This window comes from Aspergillus campestris (genome assembly GCF_002847485.1).
Source record: "Aspergillus campestris IBT 28561 chromosome Unknown P168scaffold_2, whole genome shotgun sequence".
Classification (NCBI taxonomy): domain Eukaryota; kingdom Fungi; phylum Ascomycota; class Eurotiomycetes; order Eurotiales; family Aspergillaceae; genus Aspergillus; species Aspergillus campestris.
In genome coordinates this window covers 2012237-2036800 of record NW_020194337.1, presented here as the reverse complement: position 1 = coordinate 2036800, position 24564 = coordinate 2012237, and the positions used below count along the sequence as shown (strand labels likewise).

The following is a 24564-nucleotide window of genomic DNA, read 5'->3' as shown; positions in this document are numbered from 1 at the left end:
TTGGTCTTGCTTGCTTTGTTCTATATGCTGCTTGGTTTAGCTGCAGATCATGTGGAGGGCAAGGGAGTTTCATTCTATTATGTCTGTTCCGCTTGGTTACAATTTCCTTTCGAGAGGTGAACCAGAAAAGAAGGAGAGAAAATGATCAAAAAAATGTATGGGGGGATGTCTCGAGTTTTGTTTCTGAATACCTACTATACACCACTGCTGTTGTTGTGGTTCTTCTGTTTCTTGTTTTCTTGTTGCTCTTGTTTGATCTGTTCTGCTTTAAGGAAGTATCATGGTTCCCAGTGCCATTGCTTGAGGATTATTGCTTGTCCTGACTATCATTGATTAATTACTGTTGGAGTGTCTATCTCTATGCTGCATATCCAGTATTTACTACATCCGAATCATGTTCCCATCACGTATAACCTACCTATCCATCTATCTAGGTATTATCAAGCAGTCCCTGCACTATAGCATCAAACTAACAGATTCCAAAGTATAATAGTCCACATATAGCTCCAAAAGAAGCAAAACAAAGCCAGCAAATCAACCAAACCAGACCGTCTATCCAGCATACACTACATCCATTCCACCGCTGTATACTCGCCCAACCGATCTGCAAAACCAGACCTACCACATGCACACCAGACAGACAGACTCAAAGTGCAATGCAATAGGCAGCATCTCTCTACATCCGAAGCCCCGCACAGTCTCAATCCATCCTCGTGCTACAGAACCCCTACACTACAGCCAACTGACCAGGACGATCCGATCCTCCCGATGCAATGCGCTGTCAACCACGCACACCGTGGCCCTCACAGATGGATTGGATAGAAAGGCAAGAAAGACATGACAAGATAAGCCAGACACGCAAGCGAGGCAAGGAACGGTCTGGCCAAAAGCAACATATGAAGAGAGGACGGAAGAGAGGAAAGAAGAAAGAAAGCATAAAGTGAATTCACCCTAAACGGTGCCCCCAGAGCCAGTCGTCTTTGCATTGGCTTTGGTCGCTTCTTGCCTGTGTTACACGGTGTTTGGGATATGGACGCCTCCTACGTGTTTTTTTTCTTTCTCTTCTCTTCCTGATCGAGGTGGTGGCCCTTGGTGCTGGTATTTGTTGTTGGGACGACTGTTCGAGATGGGTTGGTAGATGGGTTGGTAGATGGGTTGGTAGAGGGTTGATTTGGATGGGTGGACGGTTGAACATCGTTGGGCGAAGATTCCCGCTGCTCCCAAGTTACTGCAGGTAGATTCCTGCCCCGTTGGGTCATGAATACTGCTTTCTTCAACGGCATGAACATAGGATAATATTAAGAGCATAAGACAATACTAGTGTCATTCTGTTCTTACTCCCCGGGCCAACATCTACGCAGACAGTTGATAACGGTGACGATGACGCTATTCATACCCACATAGCACCACGGGGTTCGGTCCCACCCCCCGACGATCAACATTGTCACATTTCTTCTACAGTCCAGAAAGGTGGTGGTTTTGCCCCTCCTCAAAATAGTGGTGTGTGTGCGCGTTCTCCCGGCCATCCAATCGCTTATCGAACCCTAGGAGACGGAAAAAGAGGGGCCCAAGAAGGAACGGGGCAATAAGAAGACAAAATGAGAGTCCCTGTAGCGATGATGAGCAGTGTACATCAGCGGGTTGCATTAGCACCGCAGACGACTCTCGTCATCTGATTAGTGGCCGGCAAATCAGATCAAGTGTCGGGAGGACGACGGTGGCGAGATCCGCGACCTGGCTGGAAGGCCAACGAACATGCATGTGCGAGGCGCTGGCCACTGAGTCAGTTAGTGAGGGAGGGGACCGCGCGTATGTCCGGTAATTGGTCCCGGACGGGGCTAACGATACTAGGTAGGAAGGAACGAGTGGTCGGGGGAAGGTGAGGCAAGAGGAGAACGCGGGATCTGGAGGTGCTGGAGCACCGCAAGGGTCGGGATTGATCGAGGAACTATCCAGATATATAACCCAAATCCAAGTTGTTGGATGTAACGCTGTTTTGGGTTGTTCTTGCTGTTGGTGATGGGTATCGGTTCTGTCTGTCTGTGATTCCATCACAGAAGGCACCGCATGAAGGATCTTGGCGCGGAATCGTGGAATTATTAAGATTGTTATTATTATTTTGCCTTTTCTTTTTCATTTTGAAAGCGAATTCTTTTTTTCTCTTCTGCTTTCTCGTTTTATTTTCATAATTCGGCCACACAAAGAAAGAAGAATGCGGAGATTTCTGGCCATGGATCGGTTATAGGCTGCTGTCAAGGTCGGGCAAGGACCAGGGTGAAAGTCAAGGAAATGGAAGAACAAAGGGATCCATCCGGATATTTCTCCTGATGAATTTGCATTTTCACAGTAGAGAAGTCTGCAACAGGCCAATGATCGATGGCAGGCGTGACCAGTGTTGGCTGCGGGTGAGGCTGCTGGGAGCGGACCACGGCCTATGAATAAAGGCAGAGAGGCAGACACTCGTGGAACTGGCCTCCACACCGCTCCTAGGGGGTGCTCTGTCCTGTGCCGCCGAGCTGCTGTGCCCTCTCGCTAGGAGAGCATTATTGAGACCGGATCAGGGCCGGACGTGGCTGGTGAACCAGAGTGCTGGGTCCTCCAATCTCAAAGCGGTGTGTGTTCCGAGGAGAGGATAGACCACCATTTCCCATCCCCTGTGCATTGTTCTTTCTGCTGGGAATGATATCTTCAGTTGAATAGACGTTGCAGGGACTGGTCAGGACGAGGAAGTTGGTGGATAGACAGGGGAGAAGAAGTGATGTCGTTGGATTTGATGGGGCTGGCTGCACGTGACCGGGCGTGACCGGGGATTCTCATTCTAGACTCGGACGTCACCTTCTCTTCCTCTTCCTTTTCCTCCTCGATATGTCCTTCCTGGCGACTCCCCCCCGCCGGGATTGTGTTTCTTCGCCCTCTCAGCACATGTGATGTCCATCGAAGTCGATTGGCGCGCAGCCACCTCCGGTCCGGACGGCGAGGCCCTGGCAGAGCGCATCCGTTCCTTCATCCACGACAAGTTCCAGCAAGTCGCCCTCCCGCGGTTCATTCGCTCCGTGCACGTCCACTCCTTCGACTTCGGTACGATCGCCCCTGATCTGGAGATCAAGGATCTATGCGAACCGTTCGCCGATTTCTACGAGGAGGACGAGGACGATGACGCGATCTCCGACACCTCCGAGGAGCTGGTCTCGGCCCACGAGGACGGGAGCAGTTGGGGTCGGACACACTCGGAATTCCTCGACTCCCGGGATGAGCTAGCCAGGACCAACCAGCGACTCCGCGACCCCTTCGGCGAACCGCCCCCGTCGGGCCTGCGGTCCCCCATGGACCACCTCAACCCGCATTTCCTCCCCCGCGCGGGCACCCCCGGCATCCCCGTCGGCACCTCCACCCTCGGCTACCACCTCATGTCCTTGGGCGCATTGTCCGGCACACAGACGCCCCTCGCCGCCGTGGCAGGCGGCACGCCGTTTGCCAACAACTGGGCCACGGAACCCACGGCACCAAACCCCAACAACCGCCAGACAGGGAGTGGGGACGTCGACTCCAGCAATCCCCCCACATCACGACCCTCCACATCAAGCACCCACCCACGATCCCATTCCCACCACAACAGCAATCCAGGCTCCCACAACAGCGAGTCTAGCACCTCCAACCCCCCGGCCGAACCAGACCACGAAACCTCTCCCATGCGCCTCCCCCCGCGCATGCGCGAGCGCCGCCCCGAAGACTTCCAAGTCCTCTGCCACGCCAAATACGCCGGCGACATCCGGCTGTCCCTCACAGCGGAGATCCTCCTCGACTACCCCATGCCCAGCTTCGCAGGCCTCCCCCTCAAACTCAACGTCACAGGCCTAACCTTCGACGGCGTAGCCGTGATAGCCTACATCCGCCGGCGCGTCCACTTCTGCTTCCTCTCGGCTGAGGACGCAGACGCCCTCATCGGCTCCGAACTCACCCACCAAGACCCGACGCGTTCTTCCTCCACCGGGCACCAGCAACAGCAACAGCAACCAACCTCGCCGAAACGGCACAGCGGCGGCCTGCTGCAGGAGATCCGCGTGGAGAGCGAAATCGGCCGCAAAGAAGACGGCAAGCAGGTGCTGAAGAACGTGGGCAAGGTAGAGCGCTTTGTGCTGGCGCAGGTGCGGCGCATTTTCGAGGAGGAGTTGGTGTTTCCTAGTTTCTGGACGTTTTTGATATAGTCATCTATATCTACTGGGTAAGAGTTAAGGCCTGTCATAGGCTGGTCATGGTAGGATTTACCATAGGGTTAGTGCTGTAAATAGGAAATACAGTAGTGCATGTTGTACATAATACTCTCTCATCGTCTATCAATGAAATAAATCAAGACATTTACAGGCCTAATGCCAGATCTAACTTCCATCTACATACCTACATCACCTAGATAATACCCACGTAGTACACAGTACATACTACACAGCGTCAACAAGAATCATATCTCCCTCGGCTCAGAAAGATAGATATCAAGACGCCTTTGCACTTTGTGATTAACCTTCCATAGGTAACCAACACCCTTATATTGCGACACACAACTACCAGTACGTCAAAGCCACACTAACTCTACAAGCTCTCTATCTATTCCATTCCCTATCCATCCATCTATATCTATATATTAGGGTCCTTAAGGTAACGGCCTCCTACCTCCCTACCTACCTCCATCAACGCACAGACTCATCAGCCCAAGAAACTAGGTAGTTAGTTATCTACAGAACGCTTATTCCAGAACACCACTTACTAGCTAGACTTGTATACGCCTACCTACTACTACCTACTACTACCTACCTACTACCCACCCACCCAGCTAGCTAGCTAGCTACTGTAACTAACGGGTCACACAGAGCTCGTCAATTGAACTCACCCCTGAGCCAAGGACGAGACGAAGTATACTGTGACAGGGATGGGGGGGGGGAAAAGCCCCATAAACATGATACGTAGAAACCTACCAAGGGAATTAAATAACCTCTCACTCAACCCTACCTACTCGATCTAACCCCCAAAAGCTACAGTAAAAGCAATAACTAAGTGAAGAAATAGAAAGTGGTTTATTTCCATCCCTCCCCTCCATAGAACAAGAGGGAGGGAGAAAGATAAGATAAGATAAGTGAGGTCAATTTACAATTCCATGCATTATAAAGACAGGGCGAATGAATCAACACATAGAAATAAGATGAAAAAGTAAAAAGTAGATAAGAGATGAATAGGATAAAAAAAGCTGTTCACAAAGGAAATAAATATTGATAATGATAACTTTATTCGAGACACGGATTGATTGGGTAAAAAGCAAAAGTCAGAAAAAAAAGAAGATAAAAAAAAGAAGAAATCATCAGGAAAGAACAGAAATAAGATTTCAAGCAGGAAAAGGGGGGAAAATGCAATAGAGCGGTATGATATGGTATGGAATGGTAGGTATGTATGTATGTGTGTATGTTGCTGGCTGATACAATACGATAAACCGACGACAATAGCAATGGCCGCATGCAACAACAAACATTCAAACAAACAAACATAAGGGAGGAGGCGAAAACTGCGTGGGTATCAAAGGGTATCGGTATCGGGTATCCAAATGACCGCTCTGCTCTGCTCTGTCTGCTCTGGAGATCTTACTATCTCAGAGCCATTCCTCCTTGGAAGTGAGTGATTCGTCTGTAGTTTTGTTTTGAGTGGGAGTCTGAGTCCTCCGGGAAGACGCCGCAGGTCCAGACTGACGTGTATGGACCATATATTCGATATTCAATTGAATCACGAAAGAAAAGGTGAGAAAAAGAGATGGGGATGGGAATGCCCTGCTTCTCGGTGATATCTGCCGTTCTGTTACAGGCAAACCAATAAACCAAAAGCCGTCGCTGTCGACCTTCCAAAGTTAAGAGGAAAGGCCAAGGCAAACAAAGACCACTACCGGTCGTCCCCGACCCGAGACTTCGCACGTCGACGGAAAAAGTCCATGACTTTCCTGGCCGCGCCCGAACTGCCCGGCTGGTGCGACAGATCGCGCTCGTACTCGTAGGCGTCGGCGAACTTCCGGTGGTTCTTGTGCAACACGCCCGACCCCCGTCCGGAGCGGCCGGTTTGCGTAGACTGTCGCGGGGTGGCCGAGTACGGACCAGGACCGTTGTAGTCGTCGTAGTAGGACGGCGTGGAATGGTTGGCGTACCGGTGTCGGTAGTAGTGGTCGTGCTCGTGGTTGGGGTAGACTTGCTCGGCGGACGCGCTGCTGTAGGTTGGTTGGTACGTGCTGGACGGCATCCCGTGCAGCTCGGAGATGTGCTGTTCGATGCGCGACGGGTCGTTGAGGGGCTCGTCCTGGTCCACTACCTCATCCGCCGGGGCGCCCTCGGGAGAGTTGCTCATGGCGTCAGGAGCGGCGTAGCTTGTTGCACGCGCGCGCGGTCGAATCGCTCCGGTCGAGGGAGGTTGCTGGAGACGGTGATCCGGCGGTTGCTCGGCGTGCGGGTCCTCATCGGGGGTCTGCGATCGGCTGGAGGAGAGGCCCTTCAAAGAAAAGGACGGCGGGAGGAGGGAGAACCGGCGCGGCCGGCTATCGCTGCCCGCCTCGCTCGTCTTGCGGCCGTACATCGACCGGCGCGAGTCCACGGACATCCGGCTATCGTCGCCCCCGTAAGGCTCTCTCATACTGGTGGGAGGCGGACGTTTGGCCTTTTGGCGAGAGTTGCTCTGTCCCCCACGGCCACCAAAGATGGACCCAGTCCGCATGAAGAGCTTCTCGCTAATGCCCGACACGGTGTTGGACCGCTTATGTCCCTTGGGCGGCTCCTGCTGGGGCGTGGCATTGAACCGCGGTGGAAGCGGCTGGGCGCTGGGGCGGCCGATCGACTGGTCTTGCGGGATCGGGCCCGAGATCTGGTACTGCTTGCTCTTCGGCTGGGCCAACCGGCCTTCCGCGTTGGTCTGCGCCACCGTGGGCGCCACCGGCAGCCCGTAGGATCCCCGCGATGGTAAGCGACCCCCGTTGAACGAGGTCATCGATCCGCCGGTCGGAGGGCGCGCCGGGTGAGACGTGGGCGGCCCCGTCGCCGTCGCGGTGAGGGGCGTCGACTCGGATGTGGATCGCGGCAGGTGTCCACCCGGGGGACGGCTCGGCATGGCACCCGAGGGGGCCTTGCGTTTGGGTTGTTCCATCGAGGCATCCTGGGGCACGATGCCGTACGGGAGGCTGGTGGCGGCGTCTTGACTGTTGGAGCGAATCCGGGGCGGTGCAACCTCAACAGGGCCGGCCTGTGGAGGGGAGACGATCTTGAGGTCGGTGGGGGCCTCACCCCGTGTGGTTTGGGACTGCGGAGCCACGTATTCCACCTGGACCGTCCGCCGCTTCGTGTCGCGGGAGGTCTTGGATCGGTCACTCGAGTGGTCTTGCGAGATGTCTCCGGACTGGTGCAGCAGGGCTCCCACCGAGGGGATCGTGCTCGGATGGCTCTTGGGGGGTTCTTTGACCGACGCACTTCGCGCCAGCGACGGCGCTTCCCGGGGTTTCTCCTGGGGAACCGTCGTGTTCGCAATGTCGCTGACCTGGGTGGTGCTGCTCGTGATATGCGACACGATATGCGAGAATTCGCTCAGCCAGCTGTGCCGTGCCACTTCGAACAGATCGGCGCGCTTCCGCGGGTCCGGGACGAGGATCCGTCGCAACAGGTCTCGCGCATGGGGGGTCACGTATTCGGGGAAGGTGAGCGGGGTCGTGACGATGTACTTGTACAGCAGGTTGATGTTATCACCGTCGGGGTTCGCCGGATCGTCGTCAAAGGGGAGATAGCCGGCGAGCATCGCATACTGAAGAACGTTAGCCTCGGTTGATCCCCTTCCTCCGTCCCCTGGCATCACTTACCAGAATCACACCGCAGCTCCAGACGTCCACTTTCCGCCCCGTGTAGAGGGAATCGCTGACGACGAGTTCCGGTGCGGCGTAGCACGGACTGCCACAGCTGGTCTGCATCAGGTCCCCCCGGCGCACGCCCTTCATGTTGATCTTGTCCAGGCGCATCCGCTTGACGTAGTCCTTGTTGGTGAGGTTGTACTCGATCTCATCGCCCAACTCATCGAACGGGTCAAAGGTGTTCGCAAAGCCGAAATCCGTGATGATGATGTTGCGGTTGCGATCCAGCAGGAGATTCTCCAGCTTCAGATCGCGGTGGACGATGCCCTTCTTGTGGAGATAGCCGACGCCGGACACCAGCTGGGCGAACAGCCGTCGCGCGGAATTGTCTTTGAGGTACCGATTGTTCAGGATGTAGTCGAACAGCTCGCCGCCCGACGCATACTCCATGATGATTCCAATGTGGCGATCCGTCTCGACCATCTCATGTAACCGCACGATGTTGGGGTGGGCCAGGTCCCGCAAGATGGCGATCTCGCGGTAGATCTTGGGAAGCCGGCTGGGATTGGACCCCAGCGTCTCCCGCCGGATGAGCTTGATGGCCACCTGGATGGAGGTGCCATCGCGCTTCCACCCCAATTTGACCTTGCCGAACTCGCCCTCGCCCAACGTCTGTCCCAGGATATATTGGCCGAAGGTGGTCTCCTTGCGCTTGACGGTGTGCTCGGTGTAATCGTGTCGACTGCGCAGTCCGCCGCGTCCTCCATCGTCCACCCCGTCGCTGCCGACCAAGGCCAGCCCGGCGGCGGGGCCACTCTCGGCGGGGGGGGAGGTCGATTTCCCGGACGCACGCGCCCGTTCACGCTCGACGTCCACCGCGGGGTCGCTCACCATGACCGCGTTGATCACCGCGCTCGACTCCTTCATCAAGGCCCCGGGGTCCGACGGACCTTGGTCGTGGGTATTCGTCCCTCCGGTTCCTCGCGAGGAATCCTCGGGCGCCTGGGCGGCGTGTCGGCGCGAACGCGAATCGTCGCCCTTCTTCTCGGGGTGGCTGGTGCCTCGCTCGTCCCCTCTGCTCTTCTTCCGACGGGACCCGGGCACCTTCTCGTGGTTCCGATGGGCCGAGGACGTGCGTGGCGGGGCCACGGGGGGTTCCCCGGAGAGATCGGGGAGGATGGGCGGGCGGTTCCCGCTCTGGGGGGACGACAGCGCTCCGGAGGTTACGGCGGGGGAAGCATGGCTGGGAGGCGGCAGAGACTGCGATTGGAGGTCGCTCATAGCCGAAGAACCTGTCGGGGGAGACGGGGACTGTTTCAAACTTAGCGCGCTGTCTGGAGTGGTCCGGGATACCAATCAATTTCAGAATTCCACGTGCTGGAAGAAGTCCAGGGCATCAACCGACTTAACGCAACATCGTGGAATCGAGAGACCGGGGGTCCCGAGCGGGGAGTTCGAATAGACAAGGGAAGGATATGTAGTGGGCGGGGTGGGTGGAATGTGGGAGAGGGGGGGAAGAAAGGTAAGAGGTATGCATACCTTCGGAGAATGACGGCGCAACGGAGCCTCAAATACAGGCTGGCTGGACAGCTACAACGCGGTCCGTGACAGCCTCTCGAGACACCCGTCAATCAGACGCGACCGATCGCAGGACTGCGCTTGACCAATTACGATCGGCGACGACAGTTCGACACGTCAATGCCCTCCAGCGTTGAAGCCCTCGGCTGTTGGATCCTTTTTTGTCCAGCTTGTTTTCCGTAATGCGAAAATTCTGGTTGGATTTCGGAAATTGGTCGGTCGGGCAGCTAAATTGAATCGTACCGAGTCAGAAAAGCCGCAGGTCGGCGGAAGGGTACCAACCCCCGATCAGGGGGGGAAGGACGGCGTGGGGATGAGAGAGGGACTGACAGCGAAGAGCAGCGACAAACCAGACGGATCGAAGACCAGCGACAGCGAGGGAGGTTCGTTTGGAATGCCAAAGGACACCAGGTCAGGGGTAGAAGTGCAATCGCCGGGAATGATGACGAAGGATTCCCAGAGAACAGCAAGCAGAAAAAGCAATGAGCGATGGAATTGAGAGGCGAGAAACGCGCGTCAAGGCGCTCGCTTGTTGAATTGGCGATTTTTCCTTTCTTCTTCTTCTTCTTCTGTTTCTTCTTTTCTCCTCTGTTATGTCCCTTCTCTTCTCTTCTCCTTGGGGAGCGCGGACGGGGGAAGGCTCTGGCGAAACAGGGAGGGTAAGATCTCTGCACTGCAGAATGATCTCACGTCGCTTGACAAGAACCCCGAAACCCAAGGACGGAATTGGGTAGGAAGCTGAAGGGAAGACGAAATCCTCTGAGGGGGGTTGGAAGGAAGAGGACCAGACTGGAGGTGGACTTGAGGGGAATCGGAGAAACAAGAGCGACCAACGCGGGAAAGGGAAAGAAAAGCAGCCTCGGGAGGCGCGAAATGAGAGCCACCACGCTCTTTGTTTTTATTCTTCTTTCTTCCTGATTTTTCTCTTCTTTCTTGTCTTTTATTTTATTGATTCCTATTTTTATAATTATTCAACTTATTACTCCCTTGTTTTCTTATTATTTCCGAGTTATTCCTGTTTTTTTTTTGTCGTTTAAATCATCAAGTCCAGAGTGAAAGACCAGACGGGAAGGACAAGACGAGGATCGTGATCGAATGGGGGAAATGAAAGGCGAGAGGGGGAGATGAGAAGAGGGAAAGCAGCGCGAGCGCTTAGCGGGGATATCAGTAATCTTTACTTGGGACAGGATAACAAGAAATCATATCAAATAAACAAATAGGAGCCTCAAAGAATAACCATAACAAAACAATCAGACCCAAGGGACTGAAGGGAGGAAAGGGAGACGGAATTGATACTTTGATACTTGATACTCCGGATAGAGACGATGGATGCTTCTCACCACTAACCAGTCAAACCAAGCAGAAAGCGGGTCAATGGCGGGTAGCGATGAGGATTGTAATTTATTTAGATTATCTGGATAATTATAGAACACCATCTACCCTGTTTACACTTTGGGACTGGATTGGGGGGAATCGCCAGGATCAAGACAAAGTACATATAGCTGTTGTTATCCAGGCAACGTGGCTCCTTGCGGCGTACCACCACTTCACCCGGATATGATTGAATCAATAGTAATAGTAATACTAACGAGGAGAGGAAATCCTGAATACTGAACAAGAATAAGGGGAAGAACCACTGTTTCATCACCCGGCACAAGAAGTTGCTAAAGCGTCTGGGGCAGTCGATCCTCATCAAACCTTGGAGGTTCATCCCCGCTGGAGCTTTGGTCTTGTTCTTCATTGGATGGGAGTTGTTTCCTGCATCGATATCAAGAGGTCAAACATATGAAATCCCTAGGTAGGATGACATTATGCAGGATACTTCATTCCGTTCAATGCGTTGGCAACTGAACTCACCGACTCTAATTCAGCCAATCCAACTAATTTTACAAAACCAAGGGACTATCATGCTTATGCAACTGAACCATGGTTCTCAGCTCTCGATAGTCTATATCGGTTACGAGGTTCGCCACTCGTCAGACTCAAGAGAGCTTAATTCTCCTTGATAGATGGATCATATCGATAAGACTTATCTTAAGTTATCATCTCGCATATCAACATACTCTATATAATAGGCAGGAATATCTATAGTCCTCTGTGACAAGCGACAGCAATGTAGAATAGCCGACCACAATAGGAACCATCTTGAAACCAGGATATCTAAATCCCCCACCTTCACCAATCAAGGGATTTATTGTCAATCAATAAACATCCCTCCCAACCCTGAAGCCAATATCCGTCGACAATCAAGGTATCAAAGTCAGTCCACCCACCATACCATGTCATTCCCCATCAACCATCACCAAACTAGTCCCTAATCTACCCATCTACACATCTCACCTCCATACACCCCACCAAACTCAATCAACACCTTGCATCCTCCACAAACTCTCTTCCAGCCTTGACCCATCTCACCTGAAGAAACCCTACTCACTATCACCATCTCACCCACAGCATCATCTTCGCATCATCATCCCGTCTATCCATCCTCCAAACCCAAGCAAAGTAGTAGTACACAGTCTACTATGTGACAGTATCACCCGTTCCCCAGGAAACTAGACCCCTCGCATGCTCGTTACAGGTACCGGGACCCTGTATCCCCATGCTATTACCCCAGTAACGCCGCGGTGGTGTCACACAAGGGGCTGGACCTTGTTATACAGCTTGCGTATGGAGTAGAAGACTAGGGGGTTGTATGTCTGCCATCCTACTGACAATTATCTCATCCAATCGGCAGGTCGAGTCTACTAAACTACGGTAAGGTACTATATATCTATCTATCCGCATCAGACAACTGCCCACTATTTACAGAATAGTTTTACCTCAAACCACAGTATACATAGCAGGTCACCTCTATATCATTCAATCTCCAATATAACCAACCAACGTCCACCAGCATATATATATTCCTCAACCTCCAAAGATAACAGCCCTACTAACCACCCCTTCAACAATATGCAACGACCCTAATCTAGCCCTATCCACCGACATAAAATCATCAAAAGTACAAATCCACAGAAGCACCACACTGCAACATGCACAACCAGCTGAAACTGGAAAACAGTATGTACCCTGAATCTCCCCAAAACGACTGCACCAACATGTAACAGCTGTTGTACCTCTACATTCAAGCAAAGGCTGCATCTAACAAGGGATGAAACCGTTGCTGGCGGAACAAACAACCTAATCATATCAGATAAACCGTTTGAAGGCTGGCTGGGCTGCTGCTGCGGCACGGGTAGTTGCGAAACAGGGATGCAAGGGCTTGCGTTGGAAGCTGTGCATTAGTTATGCTTCTATAGGTACTCGAGGATATTAATGTATGTTTTACGCTCTGCATGTGGTGTATGATTAGTGAATAATGGTGAGTAGTATGAACGTGTCTGATTAATATCACCTTGCTGCCAACTCTCATTGTGCTGCCACTGTCTATGTTTTCATCTAATTCTATTCGATGATTCAATTGATTAGAACAATGCACTTCTAGTCCCGCCCTAAGTAAACAATCCAAAGGACAACCACCCATATCCATAATGGATATAGATACACTGATTTACAATTCAAGCAAAGCTAGTATTATCCATACTATAGTATCGAACTATCCTCCGCCCCCTTCCAAAGCAAGCAGTCACCTATCAAGATGCCTCCGTACAAACGGCCAAACGGCCAAACCAACCGCCATCCAAACCCAAGCATCGAGTCCATAAAAGGCGAACCAGACGGACTCGAGCCACGCATATTATTCAAAAGACATATCGTCTGCAGACCAGTCGTAATAAAGTGCTTTTCGGCATCCAACCCCGACAATACCCCCCTCGCAATCTCACCAGCAGACTGGACCCCGCCGTCGTCCACGGTGCCCTCGATACTTCATAGAGCTCTGGCTTTTCCCCTTGCTCTTCGTAAAAGCTCTCCGTGTATATCGTCTCCGGAAACGTGCAGTGAACGCCAATCTCCACCGTCGAGGCAACAAGGCAGCCGTAGAAGCAGTGAATATGAGATGGCGGCGGGGGTCCGAACCATCATTACCATGACTATGACAGCGCGAGTCCGCACTCACCACTTCATGACAGCGTAGGTGATGAACGCAGAGGAAAAGAAGTTCTTGTCCATGCATCCCCGGATAGAATCAGCTGTGATATCGGCGAAGAATCCGAATTCTTCGCTTGCGCCCCCTGCGGCGCAGAAGACTGCGTAAGCGTCACCTTGAAAAAGTGGCGTGGATGGCCCAAGCTAAGACGGGGCCTATGGCGTGAAAGGTTAGGGTTGTTCCGTGGTGGAATGATGTTGGGTGTGGGTGGCTTATGCTGGCGTGCTGATGGATGAACTAGATTCCCAGGTTGGCCAGCAGGGTTTGCCATGTCATGATGGCTATCTGTCGGAGGATAACGCACAGCGATGCGATGACCAGAGCTTCGGGATGGGAGGGATGGCTATCTGTCGGAGGATAACGCACAGCGATGCGATGACCAGAGCTTCGGGATGGGAGGGACTCCCTTGGTCTGCAGATCTATCAGGGTGTGCCGACTGCGCGGGAGTCGGCGGAGAGTCGGCGCAGCAGAGATCAGGGGGTGTGGGTGTGTCCATTTTTGATTCGGGGAGTCATGGAGGGAGCATCTAGCCGGAGGACCAGGAGAAGATTCGTAGTGTGTAACAGCGATAGAATGTTGAACATCACTACCCCTACTTTAGACGCCATACTTGCATCATTTTCATTGATAACCGTGTACTGCCAATATGATGCGACGCAAGCCACGAGGAAGTTTGCCGCGCGTAGAGGGGAACCTTTTCGAGAACAGGATAGAAGGGCTGTGGTAAGCATTGACTGCAGAATGAGAATCATGTCTGGGCTGTACTTTGTCGAAGAAGACATGATTGATGAACGGATTAGAGAAGAATTGAGGGAGAATAGTATCCAAGCATAACAGCAAATAGGTTATAAACTCTCCATATACTTGAACAAAAGACCTACTCACTTGACTATTCGAGCATAAGGGTCTGATTGGTATCCCAAGTTTCATTGGCTGATTATCACCAACATCTACTTGCTTGACAATACTGCAAGGTGTCGAGATCATGCTGCATTTCAAGCTTGCTGGGCCTTTTCCGTACAAGGTGTATATATGCTCATACTATAGTGCAGTCTTCAATCCGTTACCAACCCATAGGATAACAGGGTGGTCAATAGTATCGAAGAGGGTTCTGTCATGATCGCTTATATCCATGGTACACACAGATACAACATGCTGGTTGTGTGACAGGGGGTCTGGGACGTAATGTACATTATATATCAAGATCCTGAGAGTCACTAACCGTGTTGATAGTAAACTCCCAAAAAAAGACTGGATAAATACAGTCCTTAAATAGATACATATATTAGCAAGTTGTCGGTTTGGCCTCTTTGTGGTCCAGGCTGGGAGGGCAGAGTATGAATCTAAGGTAACCCTAACACATATGCAGTGCTAACTATAGAGCTAGACTAATAGCGATATGGATCTAGATGCTCGACGGAGAATTGTGTCATGATATGATCTGAGTATCTATTTGTGATTGAGATGGCATGTGCTGGTTTGACAGTTCGATTTGACTTTCATAATATTTATCGATTTATTTATTGATTTATTTATTGATTTATATTTCATGATCTATATATATTGATTTATATTTATAGAGAAGTAAAAGTCACACCCACTCTCCATAGAGATATCCAACATGAACCCGGAGTCCCAGCCCTGAAGGATGTAGGTGCAGGATTATTATCATGGAGATGGACGATCTATACTATTCTGGTCTGCATATATCAGCTATTGGTGGGGTCGACCTAGGACTATCGGAGTCAATATCCAAGGACAGATTCAGGAGTCATGATTGCTCTTGATTTCCTTTGTCGTTCCTCTATCTTCTATCCTGGCTGGTGAGCCACAGTATCCATATATAGCATCAATAATCGCATCCACTGCGGGCTCTGTTTCACAGTGGTACACGGGCGGTTAGGGTTGTTTGTTCGGTCAGCCTCCTGATACTATTCCCGTCTATCCTATTCTCGTCCATCCGACTCCCCTTCATACTAATGATTCTTTCTTCAGGTCATGAATGCATCCAACATCCCTGCTCCTTGGAACCTTTTCCCTGGCCAGGTACGTACTCGTAGTCGTCGTCGGACTCTGCATCTCCACTCGTCCCTTAGACAGCCCCACTTTTCCCCAATTAAGGCAATGTCTGTTCCCCTTCGAACCGCTAATCCTTCCTCTCCTTTTCGCCCGTCTCTCCCTCTCCTTCATCGCACTAATCTAACCGGAGGAAGTCTCCAGGGTATTATCCAGGGTACTACCTACTCCATCCTAGATCCTTATTTGCGACAATCATCCACTCTCCCCGTCCCAAAGCCAAGAGATAACCCGAACCCCTGAGTGTCTCTCCCTACCAATCCTCACCCTAACTGGCTTCTCCAACCCCCCTAATTCTCCATCCAGCGCGTGTCATTCCTTCCCTTTTCCCCCTCTCGGCCCGTGCTTCAGGGAGTCAAGGCTCCTCAGCCAACCATGAGGGTCGTGTCGATCCAGCGCTCATTGACCAACGACTGTTTCTGATCCGCCCTCCTCTTCCCGTTTCTGTTGCGCTTCGAAGTTTTGAACTTTCCCAATATTATTATTATTATTCTTATTATTTTATTTTGATTTAATTATTTTGGCGTGCGCCAATCATAGCCAAACGCTGCGATGGCCCCGGGCTGGGCTTCTCCGCCTGCTCCTGAAGGCTTATCACTATCGTCGCCAACCAAGACGACCAAGACGACGACGACGACGACTCCAGCGGCCACTATTAACACCACTACGACGACCCTGTCAAGTGCAGCCGCCTATCATCGACAGTGTCAAGGATCCGCCGTCCCTGAGCCTGGGCCAACTCCTTCTCGTCCTCCTCTGCATCCTTCTCCGTCCGCCTTTTCCTCAACCGATCCTCCGCTCCCGTCTGCGATCTCCCCTCCTAGCTCTGATTCCCTCGTGCGCAGGAAACCGCTGCCCCAGAATGTGGCCCCTGTGAACTCCCCTCCCTCTCATCATCGGTCGTCGACTATCTCCTCCTTCCCATCCTCGGACGGAGACGACACTCCTGCGGCCCCGTCTGTCTCGGTCTCTCATGGTTCGCCACCAGACCCTCATCATCGTTTCCCCTCCCGTGCTTCTGGCGCTTTCCTCTCTCCTGCTGGACAGGACGGTTCCTCCGCCTTTGTTCCCCGGGGTCAGAATAGGTATGTGGTTGAACCCCCCTTTGTTCTTTCGTCTCATACTCCTTTTCTTTTGTCACCGGAGTGTTCCACCCCCTCGCACTGGAGTTAGAGCGTGGGATGGAATCTCCGATAGTCAATTTCCCGGCGTCAAAGCTAATCCCACGTTTATCACTCCCTAGATTCTTCCGCGGTGGTCCATCCACGGGCCCGCTTCGAATAGACACCTCGACCCCGTTCCCGGGCGCGGGAGAAGACGAGCACGGCCGCGAGTATAGTTCCCAGTTCTCGAATGGGACGCCGGTGCACAGTCGTCTCGTCAGCGAACCCTTCATCCCCGTCCTCCGCTCCTCGACCCCTAAGAGAGCCACCACCATGGGCTTACATCCCCCCGCCAACTCGCACCGCCCGCCCCCTCTCCACATCGGCGCCACCGGTCGGTCCATGTCGAGTAGCGTGGTGGACGCCAAACAACCCAAGACCCCTGGCCATAAGATCAGTTCCTTCTTTGGCTTTCGAGGCGCCTCCTCCCCCGGCGGCGAGTCGTCCAGCACCGAGATCTCCGACGCCGGTCGATCCCCACTACACTCCCCCATGCCTCCCTCGCTCCCGAGTGGCTCCTACGCCATCACGCCCTCCACCACCATCCCCTTTGACAATCGGCCCGTGCCGGGTCGCAACGGTTCCCTGAGCAGCGCGGGCGCGCTGGAGTCCGCCTCCAACGCCCACGTGACCGAGCTCGAGAGTGAACTGCGCGAGATCAGCTCCGAGCTGGCCGGCTCCATTCGGCGGGAGATGGAGCTGGAAGACCTGGTCGAACGGCTCCAGTCGGACATGCCCATGGACACGCCCAGCCACCGCCGAACGAGCGATTACTTCTCGGACTCGGGGTCTAGCTCCATCCGGTACGCCTACGATGGCCGGGCCGACGACCTGGAAAAGTTCCGCCGCGCCGCGGAGCAGGAGCGCGCGCAGCTCAAGACCGATCTCACCCAGCGGTGGCAAGAAGAACGAGCGCGCCGGGCTGCCACCGAGTCGCACATCCACATCCTCGAGTCGCAAGTGCATCAGGTAATTCTCTCCCCTCCTCCTCTCACCCCCTCCGCCATTGACATGTTTATCACAGCTTCGACGCGAGCGAGTCGAATTCTCCGATCTGTCCTCGAAAACTCGGGAGATTGAAGCCGCGTTGGACGCGACGCGGCGAAAGCTCGGCGAGGAACGACAGATCAAGGACAACTTTGAAGACCTGCTCACCGCCATGCGGGTAGAACTGGAGCAGATCCGCAACGAGCGCGACATCCTCCGCCAAGGTGGCGGCGGCGGCGGCGGCGGCGGGGCCTCCGACCCCGCAGAGGTGCAGCGGCTACTGGAAGAGATCGAAGCGCTGAAGATCGAAAACGCCTCCCTAGCCCAACTGCACGGGACCCGCTTTGCGTCCATCGCCGAGGAAGAAGGCGCGCCCAACCGGCGCGCCTCGGGGCTGGGACTCTCCCGCTCCAGCTCCCTGGCGCGGATGCACTCGAAGCCCAACGGACCGTCGGGGCTCTCGCGCTCGGGCTCGCTGTCCCGGTCGAACTCCGTGTCCGGCAAGGAACGCGACACGCGCGACCTGGCCGAGCGCGTCGAAGACATCGAAGCGCAGCGCAATGCGCTCCACGAGGCCCTGCGCCGCCTGGTCGAGCGCCAGGCCCACGAAGCACGCCAGTACGAGAAGCGCTCGCGGGCCATGGAGCAGGAGCTGGCCCGCGTGCAGCAGTCGGGCTCGCCGCGCCGGCTGGGCTACGAGCGCGAGGTGCGCAACCTGCGCGAGGAAGTGAACCACCTGCGTGGGCGGGCCGAAGACGCCCTCAACCAGAAATGGCAGTGTGAGAAGGGCCTCGGCGGTCTCAAGATGGACCTCGACCGCGCGGAGCAGGAGACCGCCTCCCTGCGGGTCCTGCTGCAGGAGCACGACATCAACCTGCCCGCGGAGCTCGACGGCGAGCGCCAAGGCTTCGCCGCCGTGACGGCTACCTCGTCGTCGCTGGAGTCCGCGTACGCGCAGCTCCAGGCCGACCGGGAGCACGCCGAAGCCAGCATGGCGCAGTCGCCGCAAGACGCGAGCAGCCCGCTCGCGGCGTCGCTCAGCCGCACGGACGACCTCGCGCGGCACGTGCAGAAGCAGCTGGCCACCAACAGCTCGCTGCGCAGCCGGCTGGCGGACGCGATCGGCAAGGGCGAGAAGGACCAGCAGCTGTCGGCGTCGCGGATCAGCGAGATGCAGGCACGCCTGAAGGAGCTGGAGGACACGCTGTTGCTGGCGCAGCAGTACTCGGAGGACGAGATGGCGCGCCACGAGGAAGAGATCAACCAGCTGGAGGAGACGCACAGCGCGCAGCTGATGCGCATGAAGAACGGCGGCCGCAGCCCGATGGGCCTGTCGCCCATCCCGCCGCACTCGCCGTTCGGGGCGCGCTCGCCTCGTCTGGACAAGACCACCAGCGGCGACGGCGTGCCGCTGGAGCGGGTCGTGCAGGCTGAGACCCTCGAGCGCCGCGTCAAGGAGCTGGAGAAGCTTCTGCGGGATGCGGACGTCGAGATGTCGGAGGTTGTGAGCCGGATGAACCGCGCGCAGATCGACGTGGCCGAGTTGCAGTCTGATCGGTATGCCCCCCCCACTCTTTATTCCCTTTACTTTGATCAGTATACTAACAGAACCAGTGACCACGCCCTCCGCCAAACCCGCCGCCTCCAAGCGGAGATCGAAGCCGAGCGCAAAGCATTCCAGGCCTTAATGGGCTAGAAGCCGTATAATACTATCACCACATTTGCATGTATCCTATACTATACCACGGCGCTGGATTGGAGTTATTGATTATCGTTCGCAGAACTGTGGGGCATTTTGACGGCTTGTATGTAGGAGATGGTTGATCTGTATATATGACTGTCACGAGGTGATTGTCTTAATTATAATTGTCATTATCAGTATTCAGTATGTCGAGTATGTCGAGTGTAGGTGTAGGTGTAGGTCGAGTTCCAGAGCAGTATGTAATGGAGTGAGGATCGATGTGTTGGCTTATCTATCAGTGTTTGACTAGTTTGTTTCAGGCTGGTTTGACCTCGGATCTTGGCTGTCGCTGTCGCATCCCAGACAAACAAACACTGTCATTCATTCATCTCGCTTTGTCGATTCTTTGACGATGAGACACTTTTAATCTTCTGTCTCCTGTGCTCTTTCTTCTCGCTTCAACCGCAGTGCAAACACACACACACATACACCCATAACGAGTCGACCTCAAGACCAGTTCACGAAATGGACTATCTCCCAGGTAATCCACCCCACAGATCAACACCAATACCAACACCCAAACAAACACCCAAACAACCCAACTAACCCCCAAACCACCAGAGCAAATCCAAACGCTCCTCACGCAAGCAACAACAACCCTCCCACTCAACCACCCGCTCCTCAAAAACCTCACCACCCTCGCCCTCCCCCTCACCCTCAACCTCCCAACGATCATGTCCCCCTCGATGACAACCCACCTGACCACCCTCCGCGAAACCTACCTCAATCCCTACCTAATCGACCCGCTCTCGAAACTCCTCGCCTCCTCCTGCCCGGACTACATCTCGGTGCTCCTCCTGATCGCCATCTTATACATCTCGCTCAAGATCCTGGATTATGCCCGCCGGGTGGTGCTCTTCTGGGTGCGTCTGGTGGTGAGGGTGCTGTGGTGGAGCGCTATCTTCGCGAGCGGGTATTATGTTTATTCGGTGGGGTTGGTGCAGACGGGGAGGGATGTGGGCTGGGTGTTGGGTGCGTTGGGGGGTTCGTGGATGGGTTTTGGGAGGGGATTGAGGGGGGGAGGGGGGGAGATTCTACTTCGTCGACTTCTTCGACGGCTGCTTCTGGGGGTGGGTATTCGAGGAAGGGACTGTTTAGTTGATCTTTGATTGAGTGGTTCTTTCTTGTGCCTCTGTTTGGGAATTTTGGTTGTTTTGGTTGCTTGGCTATTACTTATGTTTATCCTGGTTGAGCTATGATCATGTTGATACGACTGCATAATGTCATTACTATCATTACTATTATTAGTGCGGATGTATCTGCTTCAGCAGCTGTCCGGCTAAAGCTGTCTCCGAGTAGGAGGACGCGTGCTGAGAGCCGAGCGAGTCGGAGCTGATGCTGATGGTCAGCTGTGAGCGACCGGACTGCGTCGCTCGTCCTGATCAGTAGACCATGAGCGCATGTATCGAAGCCACCGATAGCTGTATGATAGGCGTATGGATAGAAAACCCCGTAAAGGTCCGGAAGAGCCCCTCACTCCGTATCCTCATAGTCAATATCATGCTCATCACTCGGCTCGCGCGGCTCCTGCGCCTCATGATACTGAATCGCATCGTCGATATGGCTCAACACAGCAGCGACACTATCCTCATCCTGCACCTCGAGCTGCAAAAACGACACCATGCTAAAGTCATCAATCAACTGCGCCACCGCCCGGTTCAGCCGCTGGAACGACCTCCCGCTCATGACCGTCTTCGCCGCCGAGGGGTCTTCCGTCCCCGTCTCCGCCTCCTCCTCATCCCCCACCGGCGCCTCCTCCGCATCCTGCAACGACTGCACGTCCACATTCGTAAACCGCCGCATCTCCTTCCGCGAGACCATATCGCGCACCTGATCCATCTTCGTCAGGATATTCACATGCGGCATCTCCAGCATCAACATCGCAGACATGGCGCTCAGGGTCCCCGCAAAGAACTTCGCCTTATCCACCACAAAGGTACTCTCCAGCAGATACGCCGCACAGAGATTCACATTGAGCGGACCCGCGCGGGACAAGAAGTTCACCAACGACGGCAGCAGCGGCACGTGCGTATACAGCTCGATCTGGCCCGGCATGTCGATGATAATCAGGTACTCTTCGGAAAGCGGGTCGATCGCCTCGGACAGGAAGTCCAGGTTCTGCAGCAGGAACTCGAAGCAGTAGATGAGACCACCGTTTGGTCCCAGCCCCATCTCCTCCATGACGTCTTCCAGCGTGATCAGGTCCCGGATGTCGAGGTCCGGCTCGTAGTTGAAGGTCTCGGCGGCGGGGTCTAGGTTCACGTAGAAGCAGCTGCGGCGGGTGGTTTGGAGGTGTTGGATCATGGCGTTGCAGAAGGTGGTCTTGCCGGCGCCTGCCGGGCCCATGACGAGGACGCCGAATTTCGACATGTTGGTGTTGTTGTCGGTGGATGTTTCGGTAGTCCGTTGGGTAGGGAAGTCTCTGGTAGTCCGACTGGGGATGAACGTGGGGCGCGCTGAGCTGCGATATGTCCGATTGGAGGGGATCTTTTTCCCTTTCCTCTCCGATAAATGTTTGTCTGACAGTGTCGGGTCTTAATCAGACGAGATTCACCAATTAAACCGATGTAAGAACGAGGTCGTCTGTACTCATGGTCAGCAAAGCCCAAAGTAACCGGAGAAAGACGGCGAGATGACGGCTTACGTGATCCGGCAGAATGGGTTTTCTGCCATGCGCCACCGCTCGGAGGAACGCCAAAATGGCGCCATCGGAGAGCCGATTGGGTGGCTGTGATTGGTCGGTCCATCACCGCCCCTCTTTTTTCTTCTTCTCTCTTCTTTTTCCCCTCTTCATTCTCGTCCTTTTTCCCCTCTTTCTCTTCTCTCTCTTTTTCTTTTCTCTCTAAACCCACCAGCCCCTCCTCATTTAACCCCTCCTATCTTCCTCCCTCTCTCTCTCTCTCCCCTCCTTTTCACTTCTTCCACTCTCCAACCTCCTTTCTTCCTATCCTATACCCTCCTACTCAATTCCTAATTCTAATTCCCCTCCCTCCTCTCACAATGGGTAGCGTTTCCAACGGGCCTAAGGCCGGCACTTTCCTCTTCACCTCCGAGTCTGTCGGTGAGGGTCACCCCGATAAGATCGCGTATGTCTCTTCTTCTAGACACTATTCTACTCCTCTCTGTATCATATCTAACAATCACAGTGATCAGGTCTCCGATGCCATCCTCGATGCCTGTCTGGCGGAGGACCCCCTCTCCAAGGTACGGAACCGACCCTTGATCGAATTTTCCCTTATCTCTCCTTCGCTCGCCCTTGCGTAACTCAGCGCTTTCTGCCACCTGTTCCTTGCTAATCTGCCCGACAATAGGTCGCTTGTGAGACTGCTACCAAGACTGGTATGTTCTTTGTTTATCTTCCCCGTGTTGAATGAATTGTGCTAACTAGGATAGGTATGATCATGGTCTTCGGTGAAATCACCACCCAAGCCCGTCTGGACTACCAGAAGATCATCCGTGGTGCCATCAAGGACATCGGCTACGATGCCTCCGAGAAGGGCTTCGACTACAAGACCTGCAACGTCTTGGTCGCCATTGAGCAGCAGTCCCCCGATATCGCCCAGGGTCTGCACTACGAGGAGGCCCTCGACAAGCTGGGTGCCGGTGACCAGGGTATCATGTTCGGTTATGCCACCGACGAGACCCCCGAGCTGCTGCCCCTCACCGTCCTGCTCTCCCACAAGCTGAACAGCGCCATGAAGGAGGCCCGCGTCGACGGCTCCATCCCCTGGTTGCGCCCCGACACCAAGACCCAGGTCACCATCGAGTACGCCCACGACAACGGTGGCGTCAAGCCCCTGCGCGTCGACACCGTCGTCGTCTCCGCCCAGCACAGTGACGACGTCTCCACCGAGGAGCTGCGCGCCGTCATCAAGGAGAAGATCATCAAGAAGGTGGTCCCCGCCAACCTGCTGGACGACCGCACCGTCTACCACGTCCAGCCCTCCGGCCGCTTCGTCATCGGTGGCCCCCAGGGTGATGCCGGTCTGACCGGCCGTAAGATCATCGTCGACACCTACGGTGGCTGGGGTGCCCACGGTGGTGGTGCCTTCTCCGGCAAGGACTACTCCAAGGTCGACCGCTCCGCCGCCTACGTCGCCCGCTGGATCGCCAAGTCCCTGGTCAACGCCGGCCTCGCCCGCCGTGCCCTCGTCCAGCTGTCCTACGCCATCGGTGTCGCCGAGCCCCTGTCCGTCTTCGTCGAGACCTACGGCACCTCGCAGAAGAGCTCCGAGGAGCTGGTCGAGATCATCCGCAACAACTTCGACCTCCGCCCCGGTGTCATCGTCAAGTCCCTGGATCTGGCCAAGCCCATCTACTACCAGACCGCCAAGAACGGCCACTTCACCAACCAGAGCTTCTCCTGGGAGAAGCCCAAGGCCCTCAACTTTTAAGCGCGTCGTCCCTAACGGGTGCGGCCGCCTGTTTCAGGTGACCTGATGCCAGTGTTTTTTTACGAATGTATGATTTTGCTTTGTTTTCAACAACTCAAAGCACGAGCATAGACACGTTTTACAAAAGAAAAAAGCCATCTCCTCATTTTCAAGATGTTTGTTTAATATTTGCATGGTCGCCTGCCGGAGAACGGGTTCGGCGAGGATAAATTCAACATGATACCACTTTTTCCTGGGAAGGATGTTTCGGCGTTTCAGGGAGCGAGAGATTTCAACATACGGTCTGGGGTTGCCTTTCTTCCAAGGAGGCAAGCCACTGAGGCCCTTTTCGTGATCGGTTCGCCGGTCACGGATGTGCTAATCTAAACATTAGCCATATAGAATAATGATATTGGATTATATAATTTATACAGTGTAGTGTGTAGTTCTTATTATACTGTAGATCAGTGTTAGTTCTCTTCTTATCGGGGTTCAAATGATACTTGTTCTATAGTTTTTCTGACTGAACGTGAAATAACAGCCAATGCAATAAGAAAATCAATTGAGATAGACTGGGATTGAATAATGAGTAGAAATGAAGTGGAACAGATAGAAACAGACTGAGTGGTTATGGACTAAGGCAGAGAATCAGAAGTAAACGCGTGACGCCAAGCCTGACCGCGTTCTCCTCCACGCCATAACT

The 24564-nt window shown here is 54.0% G+C and overlaps 7 protein-coding genes across 7 annotated transcripts; 4 read left to right on the top strand and 3 right to left on the bottom strand.

Moving 5' to 3' along the window:
- Nucleotides 1-2875: 2875 nt before the first annotated feature.
- mdm12 (ERMES complex subunit MDM12) lies at nt 2876-4325 on the top strand (the record flags this gene model as incomplete). The annotated part of the gene is made up of 1 exon (XM_024836703.1): nt 2876-4325. A coding segment is annotated over exon 1 (1273 nt), but the record flags the coding sequence as incomplete, so codon positions are not given.
- Nucleotides 4326-5723: 1398 nt separating this feature from the next.
- P168DRAFT_98636 (putative serine/threonine protein kinase (Kin4)) lies at nt 5724-9486 on the bottom strand. Its single transcript, XM_024842262.1, has 3 exons — nt 9392-9486; nt 7865-9163; nt 5724-7809 (listed from the first exon to the last, which is right to left on the bottom strand). Exons 2-3 carry the CDS (start codon nt 9131-9133, stop codon nt 5917-5919), a joined length of 3162 nt encoding a protein of 1053 aa, XP_024696192.1. The 5' UTR covers nt 9134-9163; nt 9392-9486; the 3' UTR covers nt 5724-5916.
- A 4000-nt stretch (nt 9487-13486) lies between these two features.
- On the bottom strand, nt 13487-14017 carry P168DRAFT_316087 (uncharacterized protein; the record flags this gene model as incomplete). Its single annotated transcript, XM_024839962.1, has 2 exons — nt 13487-13620; nt 13825-14017. 2 exons carry the CDS (start codon nt 14015-14017, stop codon nt 13487-13489), a joined length of 327 nt encoding a protein of 108 aa, XP_024696191.1.
- Nucleotides 14018-16149: 2132 nt separating this feature from the next.
- Nucleotides 16150-19443, top strand: P168DRAFT_316086 (uncharacterized protein; the record flags this gene model as incomplete). Its single annotated transcript, XM_024839961.1, has 4 exons — nt 16150-16682; nt 16841-17729; nt 17785-19304; nt 19362-19443. The coding sequence occupies 4 exons, from the start codon at nt 16150-16152 to the stop codon at nt 19441-19443; spliced, it is 3024 nt and encodes a 1007-aa protein (XP_024696190.1).
- A 510-nt stretch (nt 19444-19953) lies between these two features.
- Nucleotides 19954-20884, top strand: P168DRAFT_316085 (Apq12 family protein; the record flags this gene model as incomplete). The annotated part of the gene is made up of 3 exons (XM_024839960.1): nt 19954-19969; nt 20050-20460; nt 20838-20884. 3 exons carry the CDS (start codon nt 19954-19956, stop codon nt 20882-20884), a joined length of 474 nt encoding a protein of 157 aa, XP_024696189.1.
- On the bottom strand, nt 20701-22067 carry P168DRAFT_288056 (putative signal sequence-binding GTPase GPN3). Its single transcript, XM_024836702.1, has one exon. It carries the CDS (start codon nt 21856-21858, stop codon nt 20962-20964), a length of 897 nt encoding a protein of 298 aa, XP_024696188.1. The 5' UTR covers nt 21859-22067; the 3' UTR covers nt 20701-20961.
- A 268-nt stretch (nt 22068-22335) lies between these two features.
- On the top strand, nt 22336-24076 carry P168DRAFT_324978 (S-adenosylmethionine synthetase). Its single transcript, XM_024840931.1, has 4 exons — nt 22336-22574; nt 22635-22692; nt 22800-22827; nt 22882-24076. The coding sequence occupies exons 1-4, from the start codon at nt 22489-22491 to the stop codon at nt 23880-23882; spliced, it is 1173 nt and encodes a 390-aa protein (XP_024696187.1). The 5' UTR covers nt 22336-22488; the 3' UTR covers nt 23883-24076.
- The last annotated feature ends 488 nt before the right edge of the window (nt 24077-24564 follow it).